A 25,084-nucleotide genomic window follows, 5' to 3' on the forward strand; every position below is an offset into this window, starting at 1 on the left:
TTTTTTTTCCTAGATTAGGAAAGTTTTCAGCTATTATTTCTTCAAGTAAATTTTCTGCCCCTTTTCTGTTTCCTTCTGGGACCCATATAATGCAGATTTTTTTTTTTTTTGATGTTGTCTAAGAGATGCCTTAGTTTATCCTTATATTTAAATTTTTTCTTCTGTTTTCCTGTTCAGCTTGGATGCTTTCCATTACCTTGGATTGCTCTCCAGTAGATCATTGATTCTTCTGCATCCTCTAATCTACAATTGATTCCCTCCAGTGTATATTTCATTTCAGTTATTGTGTCTTCAATTCTGATTGCTTCTTTATGTTTTTTTATTTCTTTATTGAAATTATTTCTGAGTTTATCTACTCTCCTCTCCAGTCTGGTAGCATCTTTATGACTGTCCCTTTGAACTCTTTAGTAGAAGTAGATTGCTTATTTCTATTTCATTTACTTCTTTTTCTATTATCTTATTCCTTCTTTTGGAGCATATTCCTTCATCTCTTCACTTTGCGTGGCTTTCAGTGTTTCTGTGAATTAGGCAGAGAAGCTCATTCTAAACTTGAAGGGATGGTCTTTTTTTGTGGTTTTCCCAACTGTGAGACTATGCCTGGTGACTTTGGTTAGCTGGCTGGAGCTATGGCTGATGTGAGCTGGGGGTGCTGGGGCTGCCTTGACTGGATGGCCAGAGCTGAATTGGGCACTGAGAAGTCTGGGGCTCTCCTGTCAGAGAGTGCCAGCTGTGGGACCCTCTCCTACGTAGAGGGTATCCTTTCAGGACAGCTGAAATAGCTGTCAGCTAGGTTATCCCAGGGTGCTCTGTGCAGAGGGAATCCTGGCAGGGCAAATGGAGCTGAAGTGTTGCACAGGCCAGGTTATGTGGAGGTGCTACATGAAGGAGAAACCTGTTGGGTTAGGTGCAGGCTGTGGGTCCCAGGGCCCTACAAACTGGTGGTACCCTGGCAAGTTGTTTGGAGCTGAAGTGATGTGGGTCTGGAGTGTTCCTGGGTAGTTTGTATCTCTGTCACCTTGACAAGGTGACTGGAGCCATAGTGAGCACTGACAGGGAGTGTCTTAGTGTGTGCTGCAAGTGGCTGCCTTGGTGGATGGCTGGGGCTGGTTGGGACATGGACCTGGGGCTCACTGAGGCAGTAGGCCAGCTGTGGTGCTCAGACCCTGCTCTTGTCTGCACTATCAAGGCTACCTAGCAGTGGTGTTCACCAGCCCCTGACTGAGAGACTCGTAGCAGTTCCCCTGCCATTCGGTGGCAGTTGTAAGGGCTAATCTTTTATACTAGTTGGTCTTTTGAACTGCAGCATTTTTTCTGTGCCCCAGGTAGACAAACCTGTTCACGGCCCCTCAGTGAACTACTGCAGTTCCACAGTGTTGAGGGTGGGGGTTCCCATCATTACCATGTCTCTATGTTTTTGCCATTCTCTCTATGGTCTTTTGTTGTACAGAAGCTGTTCATTCAGCCGCCCGTTCTTCTTCAGGAGGAACTGCTTTATAAATAGATATAGATCTGGTGTATCCATGAAGGAGGAGTTCAGGGTCTTCCTGGGTCGCCATCTTGTACCAGAATGTTGTCACTTTTTGATCATCAAAGGAATTTTGCCCTCAATTACATTTTGGGTATTACGGAGCATTTGTCAGTAAGTGTAATTACGTGAGTAGTAGCCACATTTTCTTCTAACGTAATTCCTGCAGAGATTTGGAGGAAGAATAATTATTACTGTGTTCTCCACTTACTGTGTTGCTTTCAGAATTACCTTGAAGTGAGGAAGATGTTCAGTCCTTCTCCTGTCACATTATAATCTGTGATAACAATAAAGGCCTGGGGAAAACCTCCGCGCTCTTGCTAACCAACCTAATTCTTGTCCGTGTGTGCAGGTATTGTGGAGGATTACAAGCCACCATTTTACGATGTGGTCCCCAATGACCCAAGTTTTGAAGATATGAGAAAGGTGGTCTGTGTGGATCAACAGAGGCCAAACATACCCAATAGGTGGTTCTCAGACCCGGTAAGCACACCAGTTTCCTAGTTTCCGAGCTGTCTTCCCCTTTTTACTAGGGTGAAACTCAAGGGTGAGCAGATAACGTTGCTTCTGAGTGATCTGCCCTGCCCGTTGCTTCCTGCCCTATGTAGAGGGGCCCTGGACCTAGTTAAGTAGGTTCACAAAATGGTCTCCCTTACAAAATAGTCTCATCGAAAGAGTGAAGTTCTCCGATCTTGCTAATAAATGACAATATTCACAAGAATTTCTACTGTTGACTAGCTCTAGGAGTCAGGAGACTCAAGACTATGCCACTAGACCTAGGGCTGCAGTTTCACAGGTAAAACAAAAGACTAACCTCTTTCCATCTCTGCATATCTCCAATTCCCATCAGAAGTTGTTCAACTGAAGGCTCTTCTTGCTTCTCTTTAGTAGCAGCAAACCTGAAATACCAGGATATGACACCATCTGCAGAAGTCATGGACTGTGGGGTAGCATTATCTCTTTTAGCACCCAAAAGACCTCAGGAGGTCCATCCTGTGTAATTTACCTCATAAAGTCAGCTGGTAGCATTACGAGTCCAAAGGCCAGAGTGACTCCTTTTCAGTGGTCAAGGCCTTGATTATTTGTTTAAAGAACATGACAGTAAGTAACCTTACTGACTTCCCAATACCTGCAGAGTTCTGCAAAATCTGTTGATGCAACATCTGCCAAGTTTCTGGGGCCCCTAAAAAGCCACTTTTTTCACTGTGGTCTTTGTTCTTTCTCTCCTCAGACATTAACCTCTCTGGCTAAGCTGATGAAAGAATGCTGGTATCAGAATCCATCTGCAAGACTCACAGCTCTGCGTATCAAAAAGACTTTGACCAAAATTGATAATTCCCTAGACAAATTGAAAACTGACTGTTGACATTTTCATGGAGTCAAGAAGGAAGATTTGACGTTGTCATTGTCCAGCTGGGACCTAATGCTGGCCTGACTGGTTGTCAGAACAGAATCCATCTGTCTCCCTCCGCAAATGGCTGCTTTGCCAAGGCAGACATCCCACCCAGCCGTGTGTTGGGGAGACACCAAAACCACCCTAACCTCGCTCAATGACTGTGACCTGGGCATTTCACAAACTGTTCACACTGCAGAGACTAATGTCGGACAGACACTGTTGCAAAGGTAGGGGAACTGGAGGAACACAGAGAAATCCTAAAAGAGATCTGGGCATTAAGACAGTGGCTTTGCATATCTTTCACAGGTCTCCTAGACTCTCCCCATGGGAAACTCAAGGAGGTGGTGAATTTTTATCAGCAATATTGCCTGTGCTTCTCTTCTTTATTGCACTAGGAATTCTTTGCATTCCTTACTTGCACTGTTACTCTTAATTTTAAAGACCCAACTTGCCAAAACGTTGGCTGCGTACTCCACTGGTCTGTCTTTGGATAATAGGAATTCAATTTGGCAAAACAAAATGTAATGTCAGACTTTGCTGCATTTTACACATGTGCTGATGTTTACAATGATGCTGAAACATTAGGAATTGTTTATACACAACTTTGCAAATTATTTATTACTTGTGCACTTAGCAGTTTTTACAAAACTGCTTCGCGCATATGTTAAAGCTTATTTTTATGTGGTCTTATGATTTTATTACTGAAATGTTTTTAACACTATACTCTGAAATGGACATTTTTCTTTTATTATCAGTTAAATTCACATTTTAAGTGCTTCACATTTGTATGTGTGTAGACTGTAACTTTTTTCAGTTCATATGCAGAAATGTATTTAGCCATTACCCATGTGACACCACCGAATATATTACTGATTTAGAAGCAAAGATTTCAGTAGAATTTTAGTCCTGAACGCTGTGGGGAAAATGCATTTTCTTCGGAATTATCCATTATGTGCATTTAAACTCTGCCAGAAAAAAAATAACTATTTTGTTTTAATCTACTTTTTGTATTTAGTAGTTATTTGTATAAATTAAATAAAAGGTTTTCAAGTCAAAGTGAATTTTTTTTATCATATTAAAAAAATCTATATTCTAGAATGCATATTATTATGGAAACAATAGGAGCATAATGTGAATTTGTAAATCAAATTTGCTTTTCACATCTACTAACAATCTTTTGAGGGTCCTATGAGGATGATATCCAGCTCGAAAATGGAATCCAAAAATTTGAATTTTTTTTTTGGTTGTGATTATTTTTTCTTGGTCCATGCCCCCACTGTGAAGTGAGGGTGATAGACCTGTTTGATCCGTTTTCCTTTCATGAGGGTTTTGAGTATAAAGAAGGAATGATATCCAAGCAATTTTTAGTATGTGGTCCTGCATAAGTGGAAATCGATATGTCTCACCTTACTCCTTGGCAAGGGTCTGCTGTTGGCCTTTTTACTTCTTGTGTTCAACAGATTTGAAAGGGAAGATTTAAAATAGCCCAGTTAAGAGAAGAGGGGTGAATTTTTGGAATGTTCATCAGAGGTAAGTTGATAACATCATTAAGATATGTTTACTTAAAGGGTGTATATTAACTCAAAAACTCAAAAAACACTGGTAAAATGTGTTAATACCATTGGATTGTCCATTTAAAGGTGGTTAAGTACATTTACACTTTTGCTGCCATTTCTACTATTCCATCCACAGAACTTGTTTCATCTTGCAAAACTGAAACATTCTACCTGTTAAGCAATAGTTCCCCATTCCTCACTGCTCACAGTCCCTGGCAACCATCATTCTACTTTCCTTCTCTACAATTTGACTACTTGAATGAGGTATCATAGGAGTGGAATTATACAGTATTTGTGAGACTGGCTTATTTCACTTAGTTTAATGTCCTTAAGGTTCACCCTTGGTATAGCATGTACCAGAATTTCCTTCTTTTTATGGCTCATTATATTCCAGTGTTACATTTATGCAGCATTTTGTTTATCTTTTCATGGAGAATTGGGTTGCTTCCACCTTATTCTTGTGAATAATACTGCAATTAACATGGGTGTGTATCTCGGATTTCTTGCTTTCATTTCTTTTGGTTGTATACCCTAAAGTAGAATAGAATCACATTTAACTTTTATTGAAGTCCTGCATATATAAGTATACCTATGTCCAACTGTAGAGCTTGATGCATGTTTAAATTTTTTGTTGTTTATAAAAATTTGTAAATTTGTTACTTTCATGGAAACAGCACTCAGATCAAGAAGCACAACCTTGATTTCTCTAGAATGAAGTCAGCATCAGCATTATGGTGGTATGAATCCTTTTTATTCTTACCTTTGGTTATTGATGTCCAGTTAGATGTAAATCAAACAAAAGTGCCTCTGCACATTATACCAGGACACCTGGGAAATTTCTATACACCCATGCATCTGAAAGTAGGTGGATAGGATCTTGGAAGAGACTGTGGACCCAAGGGCGTCAGTGAGCCTATCCCTCTCCCCTTGCTATGATTGGGGGGGAAAGGGGAACCTGGAGAGTACACAACTGGGTGGACACTCACAGGAGACAGAGAATTTGTAGCGGTCTAAGCCAGCCTGATGGAAGATCCCAGCATGTCCTCCAGTGGGACAAGGAGGAGGTTGGAGGCAGAGGAGAAAGAGGAACTATACATGCTAGATGGCTGGTTTATATAAGCACATCCTGATTGCCCCTGTTAATCACTATCTTGAGAATATACAGATCCCATTCTCCTTCTATATTCCCATTAAGCAGAAGATACAGAAGAACGTGTTGTTTAGCATTCAAAGTCAGGGGCTCTGGGAATGGCCAACCCGGAGCATCTTCTTTGTAACAAAGAATGTCTGGGTGGCAGACCTTGATCTTAGAATGCTGGCCTGCTAGGAGGAGAAGAGCTACAGATAGTTGCTAGGCTGGTTGCTTCACGCAGATTCTAGCGGTGGATGCTTTTCCAGTCAGCCAGTCCTGGACTCCCTTTAAGTTCCCCAGTAAATCTGTGTTTCACTCACTATCTCCTGGTCATTTCTTTGGTCTTACAGGACCATCATCCATATTTGACTGTTGGGGTACAGTTATATAGGAACCCAGGTGCCCCTCTCTCCAGGGCAACATGGCAATATACTGGTTTTTGTCAGCAGCATTGGCTACCTTGCTGCTAGAAGAAATGGAAAGCAAAAATGGCTGCCCTCCTGTAGGGGTTGCAGCTGAAGTGACCAATTTCTTTCCAGTAGGACCCTGATCTTTGGAGGAGAGATCTCCATGACTGAGATGAAAGAAAGAAAAGGAAAAGAGGCCAACAAAGATACCAAAGAGTGTTGAAGAAATGTTTCCTGCTGTCCACTTCTGGCTTTTGGCAGGAGGTCCACCTATGGACCTCTTGGAGTCCCACACTGGAGAATGCCTCTATCAGTCGTGGGCACCTGCAAAGCCCCAGATGCTAAACCCACGCCTCCCTGATCCTTCTTTCAGCTCCCTTTGGGTGCTGCTGAGTGCAGTCTCTAGCCCCCAGGGGAGAACCAAACACATGAGCTCTAGGATCACCTCGGAGACACAAAAGAAACGCTTTTAATTGTCAGCATTTTGAATTATAACAGCTGAAGTGAACAAATTCTTTACTAAAGAAAGGATATGCACCTCTGCTTTTGCATTTGAAGTAGCAAACACACACACAAAAAAAATCAAGGAAATACGGTATTACTAAAAAATGATAATTCTTCAACCAAATTCAAAGGCACAGAATATAGTGATCTGACATAGAATTGAGAATAGCCATTATGAAGAAATTCAAGCTACAAGAAAACTCAGGCAGTTCAATGAACTCAGAAATAAATTAAATAGTTCTTTACCAAAGACATTAGTTCTTTTTAAAAAAAATTTCAAACAAGTTACGGAGATGAAGAATTCAATGAATGAGATAAAGATGGCATTAGAGAGCATAGGTAACAGGATAGACCAGATGAAAGAAAATAGGTGGCTTGAAACGAGAACTAAGATTTTTTTAAAAGTGAAGAAATCCTATGGTTGCTATTAGATTCAATGAGAAAAATCAAATAGACTTAACATATTTTTAGAACATTTCATCCTAAAACAGAATACATATTCTTTTCAAGTGCATATGGAACACTCTCCAGAATAGATCACATATTAGGTCACAACTCAGGCCTCAACCAATTAAAATATATCCTACCATGCACCTTTTCTAACCACAATGCTATGAAACTAGAAGTCAGCCACAAGGAAAAATTTGGAAAGAGCATATATGGAGGTTAAACAACATGCTACTAAGAAATGAATAGGTCAACCAGATAATAAAATTACAAAAATACATGGAAACAAATGAAAATGAAAACACAGTATCACTCATCTATGACCGCAACGGCACTTGCGGTCAAACACTTTTGGGATGTAGCAAAAGTGGTCCTAAGAGGGAAGCATATAGCAAGAAGCAAGGACAATCTCAAATAAATGAACAAATGAAGTCTACAGCTGGCAGAAGGAAGGAAATAATAAATATTAAAGCCAAAATAAATGACAAAGAAACTAAAAGATACACAATAGAACAGATCAATGAGACCAAGAGCCGGTTTTTTGAAAAAAATTAATAAAATCGATAAACCTCCAGGCAGGAGGCAGGTTTCTACCAGAAAGAAAAGAGAAAGTATCCAAATAAATAAAATCACAAATGAGAGAGGAGACATAACAACCAACACCACAGAAATAAAGTTATAAGAGAATATTGTGAAAAGCTATATGCCAACTAATTGGATAACCTAGAAGAATGGATAGATTCCTAGAAAGATACAATCTTCTAAAACTGAAACAGGAAGAAATAGAAAACTTGAACAGACTACTAACCAGCAAAGAAATTAAATAACTAATAATAAAAAAAAAATCCCAGCAAACAAAAGTCTAGGGCCAGACAGCTTCATAGGTGAATTCTACCAAACATTTAAAGAAGAGTTAATACCTAATTTTTCTCAAATTACTCCAAAAAATAGAAAAGGAAGGAAAAACTTCCAAATGCATTCATGAGGCCAGCATTACCCTGACACCAAATCCAGATAAAGACCACTAAAAAAGAAAACTCCGGGCTAATACCCTGATGAACATGGATGCAAAAATTATTAATAAACTAGCAGCAATACTTTAAGAGAATCATTCACCATAATCAAAGGGATTTATTCCTGAGTTGTCAGGATTTATGAATATTGAAACACGGTGTTTCAATATTCATAAATCAATCAGTGTGATACACCACATTACTAAAAGGATAAGAACCATATCATTTCAGTAGATGCAGAAAAAGCATCTGACAAAGTAGAACATCCATTTATGTTTATCATAAAAACAGTGAAATTGCAGGATCAAAATCAACATACAGAAATCTGTTGCATTTCTATACATCAATAATGAAGCAGCAGAAAGAGAAATTAAGGACTCAATCCCATTTACAATTGCACCAAAAACAAGATACTTAGAAATAAATTTAACCAAAGAGGTGAAAGACCTATGGTGTGGAAACTATAAAACACTGATGAAAGAAACAGAAGATGATACAAAGAAATGGAAAATATTTTATACTCATGGATTGGAAGAACAAATATTGTTAAAATGTCTATACTATCCAAAGCAATCTTCACATTTAATGTAATCCCAATCAAAATATCAATAGCACTTTTCATGGAGCTAGAACAAATAATCCTAAAATTTGTATGGAACCCTGATGACTCTGAATAGCCAAAGCAACCTTGCAAAAGAAAAGCAAAACTATAGACACCACTACTCCAGACTTCAAGTTATATTACAAAGCTGTAGTGAGGGCAGCCCTGGTGGCTCAGCAGTTTAGCACCACCCTCAGCCCAGGTCCTGGTCCTGGAGACCTCAGATCGAGTCCCATGTCTGGCTCCCTGTGTGGAGCCTGCTTCTCCCTCTGCCTGTGTCTCAGCCACACACACACACCCCTCCCCGTATCTTTCATTAATAAAAAAAAAAAAAAAAAAAAAAACCCACAAAGCTACAGTGATCAAAACATATAGCACTATGGTACTGACACAAAAAAAACAGGTAGATCAATGGAACAAAAAAGAAAATGCAGAAATAAACCCGTAATTAAATGCTTAGTTAAGTTTTGACAAAACAGGAAAGAATATCCAATGGGAAAAAGACAGTCTCTTCAAGAAATGGTATTGGGAAAACTGGACAACAACATGCAAAAGAATTAAACTGGACCATTTTCTTACACCATACACAAAAATAGACTCAAAATGGATTAAAGACCTAAATGTGAGACCTGAAACGATAAAAATTCTAGAAGAAAGCACAGGCAGTAATTTCACTGACATCAGCCCTAGCAATGTCTTTCTGGATAGGTCTTCTGAGGCAAGGGCAACAAAAGCAAAAATAAATTATTGGAACTTCATAAAAAAAGCATCTGCACAATGAAAGACAATAAAACTAAAAAGCAACCTATGGAATTGGAGATTACATATCTGCTAATGACACATCTCATAGCAGGTTAGTATCCAAAAATATATGAAGGACTTATAAAACTCAACACTCCTTCCCAAATGAATAATCCAATTAAAAATGGGCAGACATGAACAGACATTTTTCCAAAGAAGACCTAGAGATGGGCAACAGACCCATGAAAAGATGCTCAACATCACTCATCATCAGGGAAATACAAATCAAAACTATGGAGATACCCTCTTACACCTGTCAGAATGGCTAAAATCAATAACACAAGGAACAGTATGTGTTGTGAGGATGTGGGGAAAGCGGAATCAACTGTCTCACACTATTAGGAATGCAACTTGTGCAGCTCCTATGGAAAATGGTACGGCGGTTCCTCAAAAAATTAAAAAATAGAACTACTGACAATTCAGAAGTTGCACCACTACATATTTATCCGAAGAATACAAAAGTACTAATTCAAAGTGATATATCCCCTGCCATGTTTATCGCAGCATTATCTACAACACCCAAACTATGGAAACAGCCCAAGTATCCATCAACTGGTGATAAAGAAGATGTGCTATATACATATTCAGCGTAATATTCGTCATAAAAAAGAATGAAATATTGCCATTTCCAACAACATGAGTGGAGCTAGAGATTATTATACTAAGCAAAATAAGTCAGAGAATGACAAATACCATATGATTTCACTCACTTGTGGAATTTAAGAAACAACAAATAAGTAAAGGGAAGCAAACCAGAAACAGATGCTTAACTGTAGAGAACAAACTGATGGTTCCAGGAGGGGATGGGTGAAATTGGTGATGATGGTTAAGGAGTGCATTTTTTGTAATGGTGATATATGGAAGTGTTAAATTACTATATTGCATACCTAAAATCAATTTAACACTGTATATTAACCAATTGGAATTTAAAAACTTAAAAGATATAAAAAGTAAAATTACGATCTAAAGAATGTCAATCAGTCTGGTAAAAGACTGAATTATTCTTTACATTCTATAGGGGAAATATTGTAAAATTGTTACCATATGAAAAGATGGTCAGAGAATACACAGCCAAAAAGTAGAAGGAAATAAAACTGTTGTAGAAGTTCAGAAGGTTAATTGAACTAAAGAGTTGTAAACAAAAATGCCATTTTTCAAAAAAGAAGAGGAAGAGAAAAAGGAAGAGGAGGACAAGAGGGGCAGATTTTAAGGAAATAATATCTGAGAACTTCTTAAACCTGGGGAAGGAATTGGACATACAGGTGGACAACACTAGTGGAATACTCTATTATCTCCATGCAAAGAGACCTTCTGGGGGCAGGGGGAAGGAAGTAGACTTTTTCAGCAGAAACTCTACAGGCCAGGAGAGAGTAAAATGAAATATTCAAAGTGTCGAAAGATATAAAATGCCAGCAAAGAACACTTTGGGAAACTCCCTTCATATCTCAAGGGTGTCTTTGCCAGATAAATAAAAGCTGGGGGAGTTCACCACCACTAGACTTGCCTTGCAAGAAAAAAATGAGAAGATTCTAATTAGCAACAAAAAGCATGAAATACAGAAAATTCTGGTGAAGGTAAACATTAGAAAACTATATTAATGGTGTTAAACAATTCTTTTTATGCTGTGAATTTGTTAATCCTCCTTATTTTAACCTTTATATTCTAATTGTAGCATCAAAAATATAAAGGGAGAAGTAAAAGTGGAAAATTTACAGGTGAATGAAGATAGGTTGCTATCGGCATAAAAGCCATTTTATATGCAAGATGTTTTATGTAAGCCTCACGGTAACCACAAAGCAAAAATCTAGAAAAGAATCACAAATCATAAGGGGGAAATTGTAAATTGGTGGTTTTCCCTGTGATGTGCTCAAAGGCAAGCAGAAACAGAAGGGGGAGGGAAAAGGAGCTACAAAATAACCAGAAGGAAAAAAATAATGTGTCAATAATAATTCCTTACATATTGATAATCACTCCAAATGTAAATGGATTGAATTCACCAATCAAAAGGCACAAAGTCACTAGAGGGATTTTTTTTTTTTTAAGATTTTATTTATTTATTTATTTATGACAGAACAAGAAAGAGAGAGACAGAGACACAGGCAGAGGGAGAAGCAGGCTCTCTGCGAGGAGCCTGATGCAGGACTTGATCCCAGGACTCCAGGATCCTGCCCTAGCGGAAGGCAGAAGCTCAACCACTGAGCCACCCAGGTGTGCCAGATTTCTTTCTTAAGAAAAAAGCCCAACCCTGCCTACAGGGTAACTGATTTTATCTCTAAAGACACACATATGCTCAAAATGAAGAGACGGAAGGGTGTATTCCACGCAAGTGAAAACAAAAAGAAAGCAAGAATAGCCATACTTTTATCAGACAAAGTAAACTTCAAGCCAAAACCAAAAAACAGTTACAAGAGATAAAGTCATTATATAATGATAAAAGGGTCAATACATGAAGAATATATAGCAACCATAAATATATACACACCCAACACTGGAGCACCAAAATATATTAAGCAAATTAGGATTTAAAAGGAGGAATTGATCAACCATACAATAATGTAGGGGACTCAAGTTCATTTGTTTTGAAGTGTGGCTCAATACCCCACTTTTGGCAATAGATAGGTCACCCAATCAATAAGGTAATGTTAGAACTTAGCAGACATTTATAGAACATTCTGTCCATTAGTAACCAAAATATGCTTTCTTTTCAAATGTGCACAGAATATTCTCTATGGCGGATCATATGACAAAAGACAAAACAAATCTCAGCACATCTAAGAAGATCGTGGTCAGAGAAGGTAGTTGGTTTGATTTCAATGGTATAAACTAGCAATAATCAAGAGGAAAGCTAGAAAATACACAAATATGTGGGAAATATATTTGTAAACACCACATACTGAACAACCAATGGGTCAAAAAGAAATCAAAAGGGAGACAAATTATTCAAAACAAATGAAAATGGATATACAACATATCAAAACTTATGTAATGCAGCAAAAACAGTTCTGAGCAGAAAGTTTATGGTGACAAGTGCATATATGAAGAAATTAGAAATATCTCAAACAACCAAACTTTAAACTTCAAGCAACTAGAGAAAGAGGGACAAATTAGGCCCAGTTAGAAGGAAGGAAATAAGGATTACAGCAAAAATAAATGAAACAGACCAAAAAAATAATAAAGAATGAAATTGAGAGCTAGTTCTTCAAAAGGATAAAATTGACTAAGAATAAAAGGTAAGATGAATAAAATTAGAAGTGAAAGAGGAGACATTACAGCAGATACCACAGAAATACTTAGAATCACAAGAGACATTTGCAAAATTATATGCCAACAAAGATAATCTAGAAGAAATTGATACATTTCTAGAGCCACACAACCTAACAAGACTGAACCATGAAGAAATAGAAAATCTGAACAGCTCATTAACAAGTGAAGAGATTGAATAAGTAATCAAAAAGCTCCCAAAAGAAAAAAAGCCCAGACCTGACAGCTTTTGCTGGTGATTTCTACCAGACATTTAAAGAAGAATTAACACTAATCAGTCTCAAGCCCTCCAAAAATTTGAGGAGAAGGAAATACTTCTAAACTCCTTCTACAAGGCCAGCGTTACCCTGATACCAAAACCAAATAAAGACGCCATAAGAAAACTGTAGACCGATATCCCTGATGAATATAGATGCAAAAGTTTCAACAAAATATTAGCAAACCAAATTCAAGAACACATCAAAAGGATTATACATCATGACCAAGTGGGATTTATCCTTTAGACACAAGGATGGTTCAACATATGCAAATCAATAAATTTAAGACATGTTAATTAAATGAAAGCTAAAAAATACACAATCATCTGAATAGAGGCAGAAAATGCATACAACAAAATACTGTCATGATATCAACCTTCAACAGAAGGAACATCTTTCACCATAGAAAAGTCCTTACAAGAAGCCCACAACTGCATCATACTCCATGGGAAAAAAATTGAAAGTTTTTCAAAGGTGCCCAGTCTCACCACTTCTATTCAATATAGCACTGGAAGTCTTTGCTACAGAAATTAGGCAAGACCAAGAAATAAAAGGCATTCAAATCAGAAGGAAAAAGTTAAGCTGATGCTATTTCCAGATGATGTAATTTTAAATACAGAAAATCTGAAGACTCAACCAAAAGACTGTTGGAACTAATTAACAATTTCAGTAAAGCTGCAGGAAACAAAATCAACATACAGAAATCAGTTGCATTTCTATACACTATTTCTTTTTCAGATGTTTCCTCATTAAATGAAACGATCCCATTTACAATAGCATCAAAAACAATGAGGTATTTAGGAATAGATTTAACCAAGAAAGCTAAAGATGCGTGCAATAAAAACTACAAGACTTTGCTGAAGGGAATCAAACATGACTCAAATGTTTGAGTCCATTCCCATGGACTCAAAAAGTCCATGTTACTGGACTGGAAGAATTATTATTGTTAAAGTGTCCATACTCCTAAAAGCCATCTATGGATTTAATAAAATACCCACCAAATATCAATGGCACTCTTTACAGAAATTTTTTTTTTTAAAATTCTAAAATTTGTAAGGAACAACAAAAGACCCTGATAGTCAAAGCAATTCTGAAGAAAGAGTAAAGGTGGAAGAATCACATTTAATTACTTCAAACTATACTACAAAGCTATAATCATAAGAACAGTATGATACTGGCATAAAAGTAGACACCTAGACCAACAGAAGAGAGTAGCTCAGAATTAAACCTCTGCATATCTGGTCAACTCAGATGAGAACGGAGCCAAGAATATTCAGTGGGGAATGGATAGTTATTTCAACAGATAGTGTTGGAAAAATATGCAGAACAATGACATAAGACCCCTATGTTACACTACTCACTAAAATCAACTCTAAATGGATCAAAGACTTAATCTTATAAAATTCCTAAAAAGAAACATAGAGAAGAAAGTCCTTGACATTAGTCTTGGCAATGATTTTTTGGATATGACACAAAAAGCAGAAACAAAAAAAGCATAAATCAAGTGGGACTCCATCAAACAAGTTTCTGCACAGGTTGAACAGTTAACAAAATGAAAAGGGAGCATACAGAATGAGAAGACATTTTTGCAAGTCATATATTGGACAAGGGGTTAATACTGATCCAAAATATATTTTAAAAAATCATACAAATCAGTATCAACAAAAAGTCCAAATATAAAATGGGCAGATCTAAATAGATATTTTTCCAAAGAATGTAGCCAAATGGCCAACAGGTACATGAAAAGATACTCAACATTTCTAATCATCAAGGAAATTCAATCGAAAGCACAGTGAGATACTCCCACCTATTAGAATGACTATTCTCAAGAAGACAAGTGGTAACAAGTGCTGGCCAGAATGTGGAAGGAAAGGGAACCCTATAAAGCTGTAGGTGGGAATACAAATCGGCTCAACCTCTATGGGAAACAATATGGGGCTTCCTCAAATATTTAAAGATAGATCTACCATATGGATCTAGTAGTTTCACTTCCAGGTAAATGTTTAAAGCAAATGGAAACAGGATTTTGAAGAGCTACTCCCATGCTTATTACAGCATTATTCACAATAGCCAAGATATAAAAATGACCTAAGTGCCCATCAATAGATGAATTAATAAAGAAAATTAGGTATATAAATTCCTGAATACATACATGAATAAATTTCATCCATGAGAAAGGAGGATATTTTGCCATTTGCAACATGAATTATCCTTGAGTAAAATATGCTAAGTGAGATAAGTTAGAGAAAAACAAGTATTGCATGATATCACTTATATGCGCAAACTAAAAAAAATGAAACTTGTAACAACAGAGTGAAATGGTCGTTACCAAGGAATGGAGGGATAAGACAGATGTTTAAGTGTGAAAACTTAGTAGTAGTAAATAAGCCCTAGAAATGTGATGCACAGTATAATGAATATAGACAACAATATTGCATTATAAGCAACAAACTTGCTAAGAGACTAGAATTTAATTATTCCAACCACTAAAAAGATAATTATGTAATGTGATAGAAGTGGCAATCATTTTACAGTATACAATGTAACAAAATAACATGCTGTACACATTAAATTTATGCAATGTATATGTCAAATGTATTTCAATTAAAAAAGCAAAACATTAGCAGCACCCTAGAAGCCTCCCTTCTGCTCCTGTCTCCCTCATCAATCCCTCAGAGTAACTACTATCCTGACTCCTAACAGCATAGATTATATTCACTTATTGAACTTATAGAATTATACAGTATGAATGCTGGTAGGTATGTATGCAAGGGGGAATCACTAGATTATAAGATTTGGCACAGATTTAGGTTTAGTAAACATTACCAAACCATTTTCCAAAAGGGATTGTTCAATATAAATTCCTACCAGCCATGTAGGAGAGTACTGGTTGTCCTATAACACCAATAGTACTTTTTTTTTTTTTTCATTTTAGTCATTCTGGTGGGTGTTGTACACATATTTCAAAAAAAAAAAACACAAAAAAACAAAGAAAGGGTGGAGTAAATGCTACTGTTTAAATAGCTCTTGCCATTCTCAGGGACTGTAGAACACATGTGAGAACAAGTTCTAAGATGTATATATAGATTTCAGTTCCCATGTGCTGGCTGAGTTGGAGTCTAGCATTTTGTGATCCATGTTATTTTTTATACAACATGAGCCTTTAACAATCTAACAACTTCATCTGGTACTCATCTTTTGAGAAAGTTGTTCCAACTCTGGAGGATAATCTGGCTGCGTTGATGATAGGTTATATGTAGGTTTCGAAATGGCATATTTTTAAAAAGATTTTATTTATTTGAGAGAAAGAGAATGAATGGGGGCAAGAGCAGAGGGAGAAGCAGACTCCCCACTGAATAGGGAGCCCAAGTCAGAACTTGATTCCAAGACCCTTTGATCATGACTTGAGACAAAGGCAGATGCTTAACAGACTGAGCCATCCAGGCACCCCCAAATGGCATATTTCAAGGCAGGTTTGACCACATATGACATCCCCCCCCCCCTTATTTGCTGATCTTGAAACCTAATCACAATTTAAGATTTATGTTTATAAAGAGGCCAGGGAATGGGTAAGAAGACAACAAAACACACTAGCCCCTCTAAAAAGCCAAGTTTACATAGAATCACACTACCTTGGTATCTAGTAAGGAAACTGAGGTCCAAAGAGTTTTGCTGGTGAGTCAGGACTAGACCTTTTGACTCTAAGACCACCGTAAACTGTTTCAGGCTACACTGCAGTCCTCCAAAGCAAACTCTTCTACCTTCTTTTGCGTGGAGTCACATTCTCCAAGCTGCGCAGATACTATTGAAAGCTCTGGATGAGGGCATATTTGACTTGCTCACCTCCTTAGGTCCCCTACCCAGCTGTCTTCTAGTATAATGGAGATGTCCTATTTCAAAGGACCTGTAAGAAAAGACAGGCAGGCAGGCTGTTTTCTCTCTCTCTTGTGGGCATTGTACTGGGTGTGAAGCAGTTCTCTTCCAGTTGAAAGCCTATCCTTTTATTTATTTTTATTTTTTAAAGATTTTATTTATTTACTCATGAGAGACACAGAGAGACAGAGACATAGGCAGAGGGAGAAGCTGGCTCCCCGTGAAGTGGGACTCGATCTTGGGACCCTGGGATCACGGCCTAAACTGAAGGCAGATGTTCAACCACTGAGCCACCCAGGTGCCCCCAAACCTATCCTTTATATAGCACCTTGTGATGGTGGGGCTGGGAGCACGCAGCGTGGCTCTGCCGTGGGAGGGAGAGGCATGAAAGGGAAACTGAAAGGCCAGAGGAGAAAGAGGGGACTTGCCCCTTCCAGCATGCTTCCTATTCTGTCCACATGGTTCCAGCAGGGGCAGGCCCTTCTAGTATAGTAAGCAGGTGAATCCAGTTTGCGGTTGTTCTAATATTTGCAGAAGTTGTTTTATTGTGCCCCCACCTCAAGATATGAACTAACCCTCAAGCATTCACTTGTCAGGGTGTAGAGTCTTCGCTGCATTGGGGCCCACCTCTAAATACAGCACCACCTCTTCTGAGAGCTGAATGTCAGCTCTGTGGTCCTCCCTCTTAAACCTTTAAATTCTAACAATTCTGCTCTCTTCCCTTTATTGCTCTACCCTTTGGGGTGGAGGTGCTCTGATAGTTGTTTCCTTGGCCATACTTTAATGTGTATTCTTGGCCTCTTTAGTTATATACCCTATTAATAATTTTTATACCTAGTTGATTAGTCTCTCTACTGAAAAACAGAAGTCTGGTGTGGTCTCTATGCCCTGACTAAACTGACATTTTTTGAGGTTCTTACAACCCCGATTTACAGATCAGAAACTTGAGGCAATAAAGTGTGACTGTCTAGCTAATCAGTAGCAGAACTAAGATTGGATTCTTAAATTTTGAGGCCAGAGCTCTGTTACCCTGGTGATGCCTACCCCGGCCCCCTACCAGTTTATATATCTCCCTAGAAGAAAGACCAAGAAGAGGAAAATCATTTGGCCTGTGTTTACAGATTTCTTACCGTGTTTGTATTCCACAGGAAGATCAAATAACACACGTCTTGAACTAATCTTTTCCCCCTGGAATATTCACTTCTATACAGAGGAGCTGTTCTGGTTTTTTTCCACCCCGATTCCAAAATAAATGACAATATCTCCCCTTAAATTGGAATGCCTTTAAGGATTCTCTCAATTACAAGAGATCTGTATTATCATTGAACACTTCTATCGCTCCCAAGCTTTCTTTTCAAAGCTTCCTGCTTTATCTTCTCCCTCTCTCAGACACCCAATACAGTTTTTCAAAACCTTATTAATTCACATATTTCAGGAGGCGTGGTGCCACGCAAGACTTCTATTCTGAGTTTATTCCTGCACGCTGATTTTGATAGTTTCCACCTGCTGAATCACCCTCAAATAGCTGTTATCCTACCCAGACAACCTTTTCTTAATCCCAAAGTCATAATATCACCAAGCCACTCCAGAAGTGCTAAGATTTGCCATTAAAGTGTGTCCACAATTCATTATTTAACAAACATTGAGTGTCTACTAAGCCTCTCCAGAGAGTAGAGGCTTCCCTCCTGTCCTTCCTCTCACACCGATAACCTGTTGTGTAAGGTTTTATAAGAGCCCTTTGTTTATCCTGTCTGGTATATTTTTTTGTAGTGTGAGTTTCATGCTCTGGATGGTTATTAGTCATAATAACTTAAGTAATAATAATCAACATTTACTGAGCATTCACTACTGAGTGCTTGGTACTGTGCTGTTTTATATGTACTTATAGCAAGAGTAGTGGGTAGACATTATCATAATTTTTATTTGACAGAGAAACTGAAGTTTAGAGCAGTTGTGACTGTGTCTATTCCACAACCAGGAAGCAGTAAAGCAGGATTTAAACCCAGGTAGACTGATTCCAGTACTTTGCTCTTAATATACCATGCACGGCTGCTTCTTAAAAGAAATTACTCATTTTTTCTACTTTTTTGCATGAAAATGATGTCATTGACTTTCTTTTCAGTTGAGTATACATACTGAATTGCCACATTATGAGTAGTGAGAGGTTGACTTTTTTTTTTTTCTTCCCAAATGATTTTTTCCTCCTGTTTAGTTCTAATATTTTTAGAAATGAACATGAGGCACAAATTACCACGGTGGGTTATGAACTAAGTTGTTAGAAAAAAATACCTAGAAAAAAAATCAGATTATACAAAAATTTTTAATGATGTTACCTTGAGTAGTGCTCAAGTGCTCATTATTTTCTGTATTTAACATCTTTTTATTGAGGATGTATTACAGACTGTTAAAGAAATGACAATTTTGTGCTGGTTTGAGAAACTTGGTTTGTCAGCTAATTAATGAGACTTAGTGGATGACTAATAATTATTTTAGTGAACTTATACTTTTATTTTTTTCCTAAGCTATGCATGTCATTATATAAAAAAGTTGATGATTCTACAAGGTTTATAATAAAAAGTAGCAATTGGGGATGACATCACCAAGATGATGGCATAGGTGTTCCTGATATTCTAAAAACAACTAAAAGCTGTTCATGGACTGGACACGACTCAGAATTCTAGAAGACAAAGTGAGGCTGGAGTACTTACTGCACCACAGATACGAAGACAAAGTACATTGGAAGGGTAAGAGAAATGGCTACGTGATGACTATACCACCCCCACCTCCAGGCTGGCACAGCACACAGACAGGTCTTTACCAAACTTATGGTTTCTTGGGGAAAAGAGGGCTCAGGGTAGGAATCTAGCTTCCTCAGCATTATGGATCACTTTATTTTTTTGGAGTCCCCGCTTTGGTTCACCTTAGGGATTGCAGGAGGATCTATGGGTTGATCACTGGGAATCTGAATGCTGGAAGCATGATGACAATAAACATTCAGATCTAGCAGACTGAGTTCCTTCATGCAATGCCCAAGCAGTCGTCCCTACCTGTGGTTTGCCATCTGCAGGATGAAGCTGGTGACACAGTCTAACCAGAGAATGTGGTGGTGTATGGGTCTGCATGATTCAGGTTCTCCAACAAAGAGGATAGCTGGCAGGTAGCTGGAGCCCAGTCTGACTCGGTCAGGCAGGAGAGTGGAGTCAAACCCAGTCCATTGCTGAACGTAGCTTTTGGGCATTGCTGACCAAAGAGGTGAACTAGAACACCTAGAAGTTGTATAGCCTATATTCTCAAGCAGAGGGCATGCAGGCTGAGCTAATAGTCTAAAGAATAATGCAAGGGGGTCTGTTTGGCCAGGAGCTTGGGTTTGGGAGAAGTGTTGTCTTGAGTCAAGACCACAAATAAAGAGACTTACTGGCCTTGGAGCTTGTCCACCCACTACACCCAAGTATGGAAACTCATTCACAGCCCTGCCCATTGCTGAATACATCTTTCAGCCAGGAACCTAAAGAAAATCCCAGAAAGCTGATATCCCATCCAACAAGTCCTGCTTACAATGGCACTTGAATGGAACACTGCCTGTGGCTTTTCCCATCTGTACAGTAAATTGGTGGCCCTGTTTGGCCAATGAATTCAATGCATAGTCTTGCCTAATTTAAGTCCCCAAACAATGAGCTATGCAGACCCCGGGGTGCATCCTGCTGCTCTGCCAAGATGGAGGAGCTTATTCATAGCCCACCTACTACAGATGGTACCTAGTCATGACTGTCTGTTAAGCCTAACCAGAGAACCCAGGCAAACACGAGTCCATCGTACAGTCTCACTTATGCAGGTGGCCAAGCCAGCAGTTATCTACCTGTTAATATCTACTCCCACCCTCAGCCTAGAATAAGGGCAGTGGCTTCATCCAAAGGTGGGCCCCACCTGCCCCAAAATTACTGGCAGACACATCCAGAAACCCAAACTGAGCTGAATTGTGAAGAACCATCTCTGCCAAAATGAACCTATAAAATGTGGAAGAGGAGACCACTTATTAAAATGTACAGGTACCAATCTGAAGAATCAAGGATCATGAAACATTAGGTAAAATGACACCACTAAAGGAAACGAATCAATTTCCCAAAACTTACCCTACAAGAAATGGAGGCATATGAGCTGTTAGATAAAGAATTCAGAATAATTCTCTTAAAGAAGTTTAGTAACTTGTCAAAACAAACAGACAGCTAAACAAAATTAAACCTATGCATGAACAAAAAGAAAAATTCAACAAAGAAATAGAAAACATAAAAAGAAACAAACCCTAGAGCTGAAAAATACAGTGACCAAAGGGAAGAACTCAATAGATCTCTAAAAGCAGACTAGAACATGCAGAAGAAAGAACCAGTAACCTAGAATACAGGACATTGGAAATTGTCCAGAGGAGAAAAAACAAATGCAAACCAAAACCAACCAAACAAAAAACAGTGAAGAAAGCCTCTGGTACTCAAGTGAAATAACAGCTATATAATGGAAATTCCAGAGAGGAAAGTGTTAGAAAATATATTTAAAGCAACAATGGCTAAAAACTTACCCCGGGAAGAGAAATGAATATCTAGATACATGAAGCACAAAGGATACCAAATAGGTAGAACCTGAATATGGCTACACAGAGACATAATTAAGTTGTAAAAAGTCAAAGAATTTGGAAAGCAACAAAAGAAAAGAGGTAAGTTACATACAAGGGAACCTTAATAACAATCAACAGTTTTCTCAATGGGAACTTTTCAGGCCCTCCAAGAATGAGATGACATAGCCATAATATTGAATGGGAGGGGGAAACCCTGTTAACTGAGAGTCCTATACTCAGCAAAGCTGTCCTTCAGAAATGGATAAATACTTTCTGAATCACCAAAATCAGAGGAAGTTCATCACCACTAGACTTACATTATAAGAAATGCTAAGGGAGGTTCTGTGCATAAAAGTAAAAAGATGCTAATTAACATCATTAAAAACATAAAAAGTTAGCATAAACTGACAAGAAAATTATGAAAGGAAAAAAAATTATGAGGAAAAGCAAGCACACAGTAAAGGTAGAATAATCACTTAATAAAACTAGTATGAATATAGATACACAAAAATAGTAAAATCAGTTATATCTAAAAGATTGGTGATGGGTGCTCACAAAATGAACATGTAAAATATGACAACCTACACAGAAAATGTGAAGGAGAAGAGTAAAAATGAAGTTCTTTTAGAATGTATTTGAATTTAAGTGACCATCAACTTAATATAGACTACTGTATACTTAGGAGGCTGGATATGAACCTCATGCTAACCACAAACCAAGCACCTATAATAGGCACATCCAAAATAAAAAGGAAGCCAAGTATAACACTAAAAGTCATCAATCATAAGGAAAGAGAGCAAGAAAAAAAGAAAGGAACAGAGAAGAATTACAAAAAAAAAAAAAAAAAAAAAAACAGAAAGCAATGAATAAAATGGCAAGGGAGGACACATCTGTCAACAATCATTTTAAATGTAAATGATCTAAATGCTTCAATCAAAAGACATAGGGTGACCAAATGGATGAAAAAGCAAGTCCTGTATATATGTTGACTACAGGGGACTCGTTTCCAAACTAAAGACACACATAGAAAGTGAAGGGGTAGAAAAGATATTCCATGCAAACAGAAGCTGAAAATGAGCTGGGGGAGCGATACTTCTACCACACAAAACAGACTTTAAAACAAAGAGTAGCAGGAGACAAAGAAGGGTGCTACATAATATAATGAGAAAGGATCAATCCAACAGGAGGATATAACAATATCTATGCATCCAGTATTGGAGCATCTCATTACATAAAGCAAATATTAACAGACATAAGGGGAAAAATTGACAGTAATACAATGTCAGGTAACTTAAGCACCCCACTTACACTGATGGATAGATCATCCAGGTAGGAAATCAACATGGAAACAACGGCTTTGGGCAATGTATTAGGCCAGATGGACCTAACCTATATGCAGAACATTCCAGGCCAAAACAATAGAGTACACATTCTTTTCAAGATGCACCTGAAACATTCTCCAGGATAAGTCACGTGTTAGGCCACAAAACAAGTCTCAAGAAAGTTAAGAAAATTGAAATCATATTAAGCAACTTTTGTTCAAGCACAATGGTATGAAATGACATTTCAATTACAAGAATAGATCTGATAAGAACACAAATAACATGGAGGCTAAACAACATGCTCCCAAAGAACCAATGGGCCACTAAGAAATTAAAGAGGAAATGCAAAAATACATGGAGACAAGTGAAAATGAAAAGACAATGGCCTCCAATCTTTGGGAAGAAAAAAGCAGCTATAAAAGGGAAATTTATAGCAATACAGGCCTACCTCAAAAACAAGAAAAATCTCAAATATACATGCTAACTTTACATAAAGGAGCTAGAAAAAGAACAAGCAAAGCCCAAGCCAGAAGAAGGAAGAAAATAATAAAGATTATAGAGCAGAAACAAATGAAATTGAGACTAAAAATACAAAACAAACAAAAAAAATCAGTGAAACTAAGAGCTAGTTCTTTGAAAAAATAACCAAAATTGATAAAAACTTTAGCAGACTCATTAAAGAAAAAAGAAGCAAAGGAAGGGAAAGAGGAGTAGTGGTGGGAGGGGAGAGAACTAAAATAAATCAAGGATACAGAAGAAATAACTACTGACACCACAGAAACACAAAGGATTATCAGAGAACATTATGAAATGTTTTATGCCAACCAATTGGACAACTTAGAAGAAATGAACACATTCCCAGAAACCTGCCATCTTCTACAACTGAACCAGGTAGAAATAGAAAATCTGAACAGAGCAATTGCTAACAATGAGATTGAATCAGTAATAAAAAAATTCCCAACAAACCAAAGTCCAGGACCAGATGGCTTCACAGGTTAGATCTACCAATTATTTTAAAAAGATTTAATACCTCTTCTTTTCAGATGAGTCCAAAAAACAGAAGGGAAATTCCCATATTTATTCTATGAGGCCAGAGTTACCCTGATACGAAAACTCGACAGTACAAAAAAGGAGAACTACAGGCCAATATATCTGATGAACATAGATGCAAAAATCCCTAACTAAATATTAGCAAACTGAATTCAACAGTATTTTAAAAAAATCATTCATGGTAATCAAGTAAAATTTATTCCAGGGGTACAAGGATGATCCAATATTTGCTAGTCAATCAATGTGATATATCACATCAACAAGGGAAAGGATAAAAGCCATATGGCTATCTCAATAGATGCAGAAGTGTTTGACAAAATTCAACATCCATGATAAAAACTCTCAATGACGTGTGTTTAGTGGGAACATACCTGAAGATAATGAAGGCCATATATGGAAACCCCACAGCTACCATCATCTTTACTGGTGAAAAAATGACATCTACTCCTCTATAAGGAACAAGACAAGGATGTCCACTCTCAGCACCATCACTATTTGCGGATAGCATGATATTATACCTAGGAAATCCTAAAGACACCACAAAAAATGATTAGAATAGATAGATGAATTTAGTTAGGTTGCAGGATTCAAAATTAATATACAGAAACCAGTTGCATTTCTGTACACTAATAATGAAATAATAGAGAAGTTAAGCAAAGAACTCCATTTACAATAGTACCACAAAAGAATAAAATATCTAGGAATAAACTTAACCAAAGAAGTGAAAGAACTATATTCTGAAAACTATAAAACATTGATGAGAGATGTTGAGGACTACCGAAAGCAAATGGAAAAGTATGCTATGCTCATGGATTGGAAGAATTAGTATTGTTAAGATCGCTACTCCACAAAGCAATCTACAGAATCAGTGCAATCCATATCAAAGTACCAATAGCACTTTTCACAGAACTAGATCATATCCTCCCCAAATTTGAATGGAATCACAAATGAGCACAAATAGCCAAAGCAATCTTCAGAAAGAACAAAGCTGGAGGTACTGTAATCCCAAATTTCATGATATACTACAAAGCTGTAGAAATCAAACAGTATGCTACTGGCACAAAAACAGACACATAGATCAGTGGAACAGAAGAGCGAGCCCAGAAATCAACCTTCTCCTAAATGGTCAGTTAATCTATGACAAATGAGGCAAGAATATACAAAAGTAAAATGGCTTTTTCCCTCCAATAAATGCTTCAGGGAAAACCAGTCAGCTACATGCAAAAGAAACACAACTGAATCCCTTTGTTACACCATACCCAAAAATAAACTCAAGGTGGATTAAAGACCTCAGTGTGACATCTGAAACCATAAAACTCCTAAAAGGAGTAGA

General features: G+C 37.6%; 1 protein-coding gene and 1 long non-coding RNA gene across 5 annotated transcripts in view; one reads left to right on the forward strand and one right to left on the reverse strand.

Moving 5' to 3' along the window:
• The window catches only part of ACVR1 (activin A receptor type 1), a 126,263-nt gene extending 122,286 nt beyond the window's left edge, over positions 1-3,977 (forward strand). For all 4 annotated transcript variants that reach the window (XM_072811381.1, XM_072811378.1, XM_072811379.1 and 1 more), the window contains 2 exons: positions 1,878-2,008; positions 2,757-3,977. In XM_072811381.1, the coding sequence (XP_072667482.1) occupies positions 1,878-2,008; positions 2,757-2,891 (266 nt within the window). In that variant the 3' untranslated portion in view covers positions 2,892-3,977. The remainder of the gene's footprint in view (positions 1-1,877; positions 2,009-2,756) is intronic.
• Positions 1,552-25,084, reverse strand: part of LOC140624478 (uncharacterized) — a 114,311-nt gene continuing 90,778 nt past the window's right edge. Inside the window, exons 3-4 of the long non-coding RNA XR_012023955.1 lie at positions 2,340-2,424; positions 1,552-1,688 (exon numbers count right to left, since the gene is read on the reverse strand). This is a non-coding gene — a long non-coding RNA (uncharacterized lncRNA). The remainder of the gene's footprint in view (positions 1,689-2,339; positions 2,425-25,084) is intronic.

This window comes from Canis lupus, chromosome 34 (assembly GCF_048164855.1).
Source record: "Canis lupus baileyi chromosome 34, mCanLup2.hap1, whole genome shotgun sequence".
Classification (NCBI taxonomy): domain Eukaryota; kingdom Metazoa; phylum Chordata; class Mammalia; order Carnivora; family Canidae; genus Canis; species Canis lupus.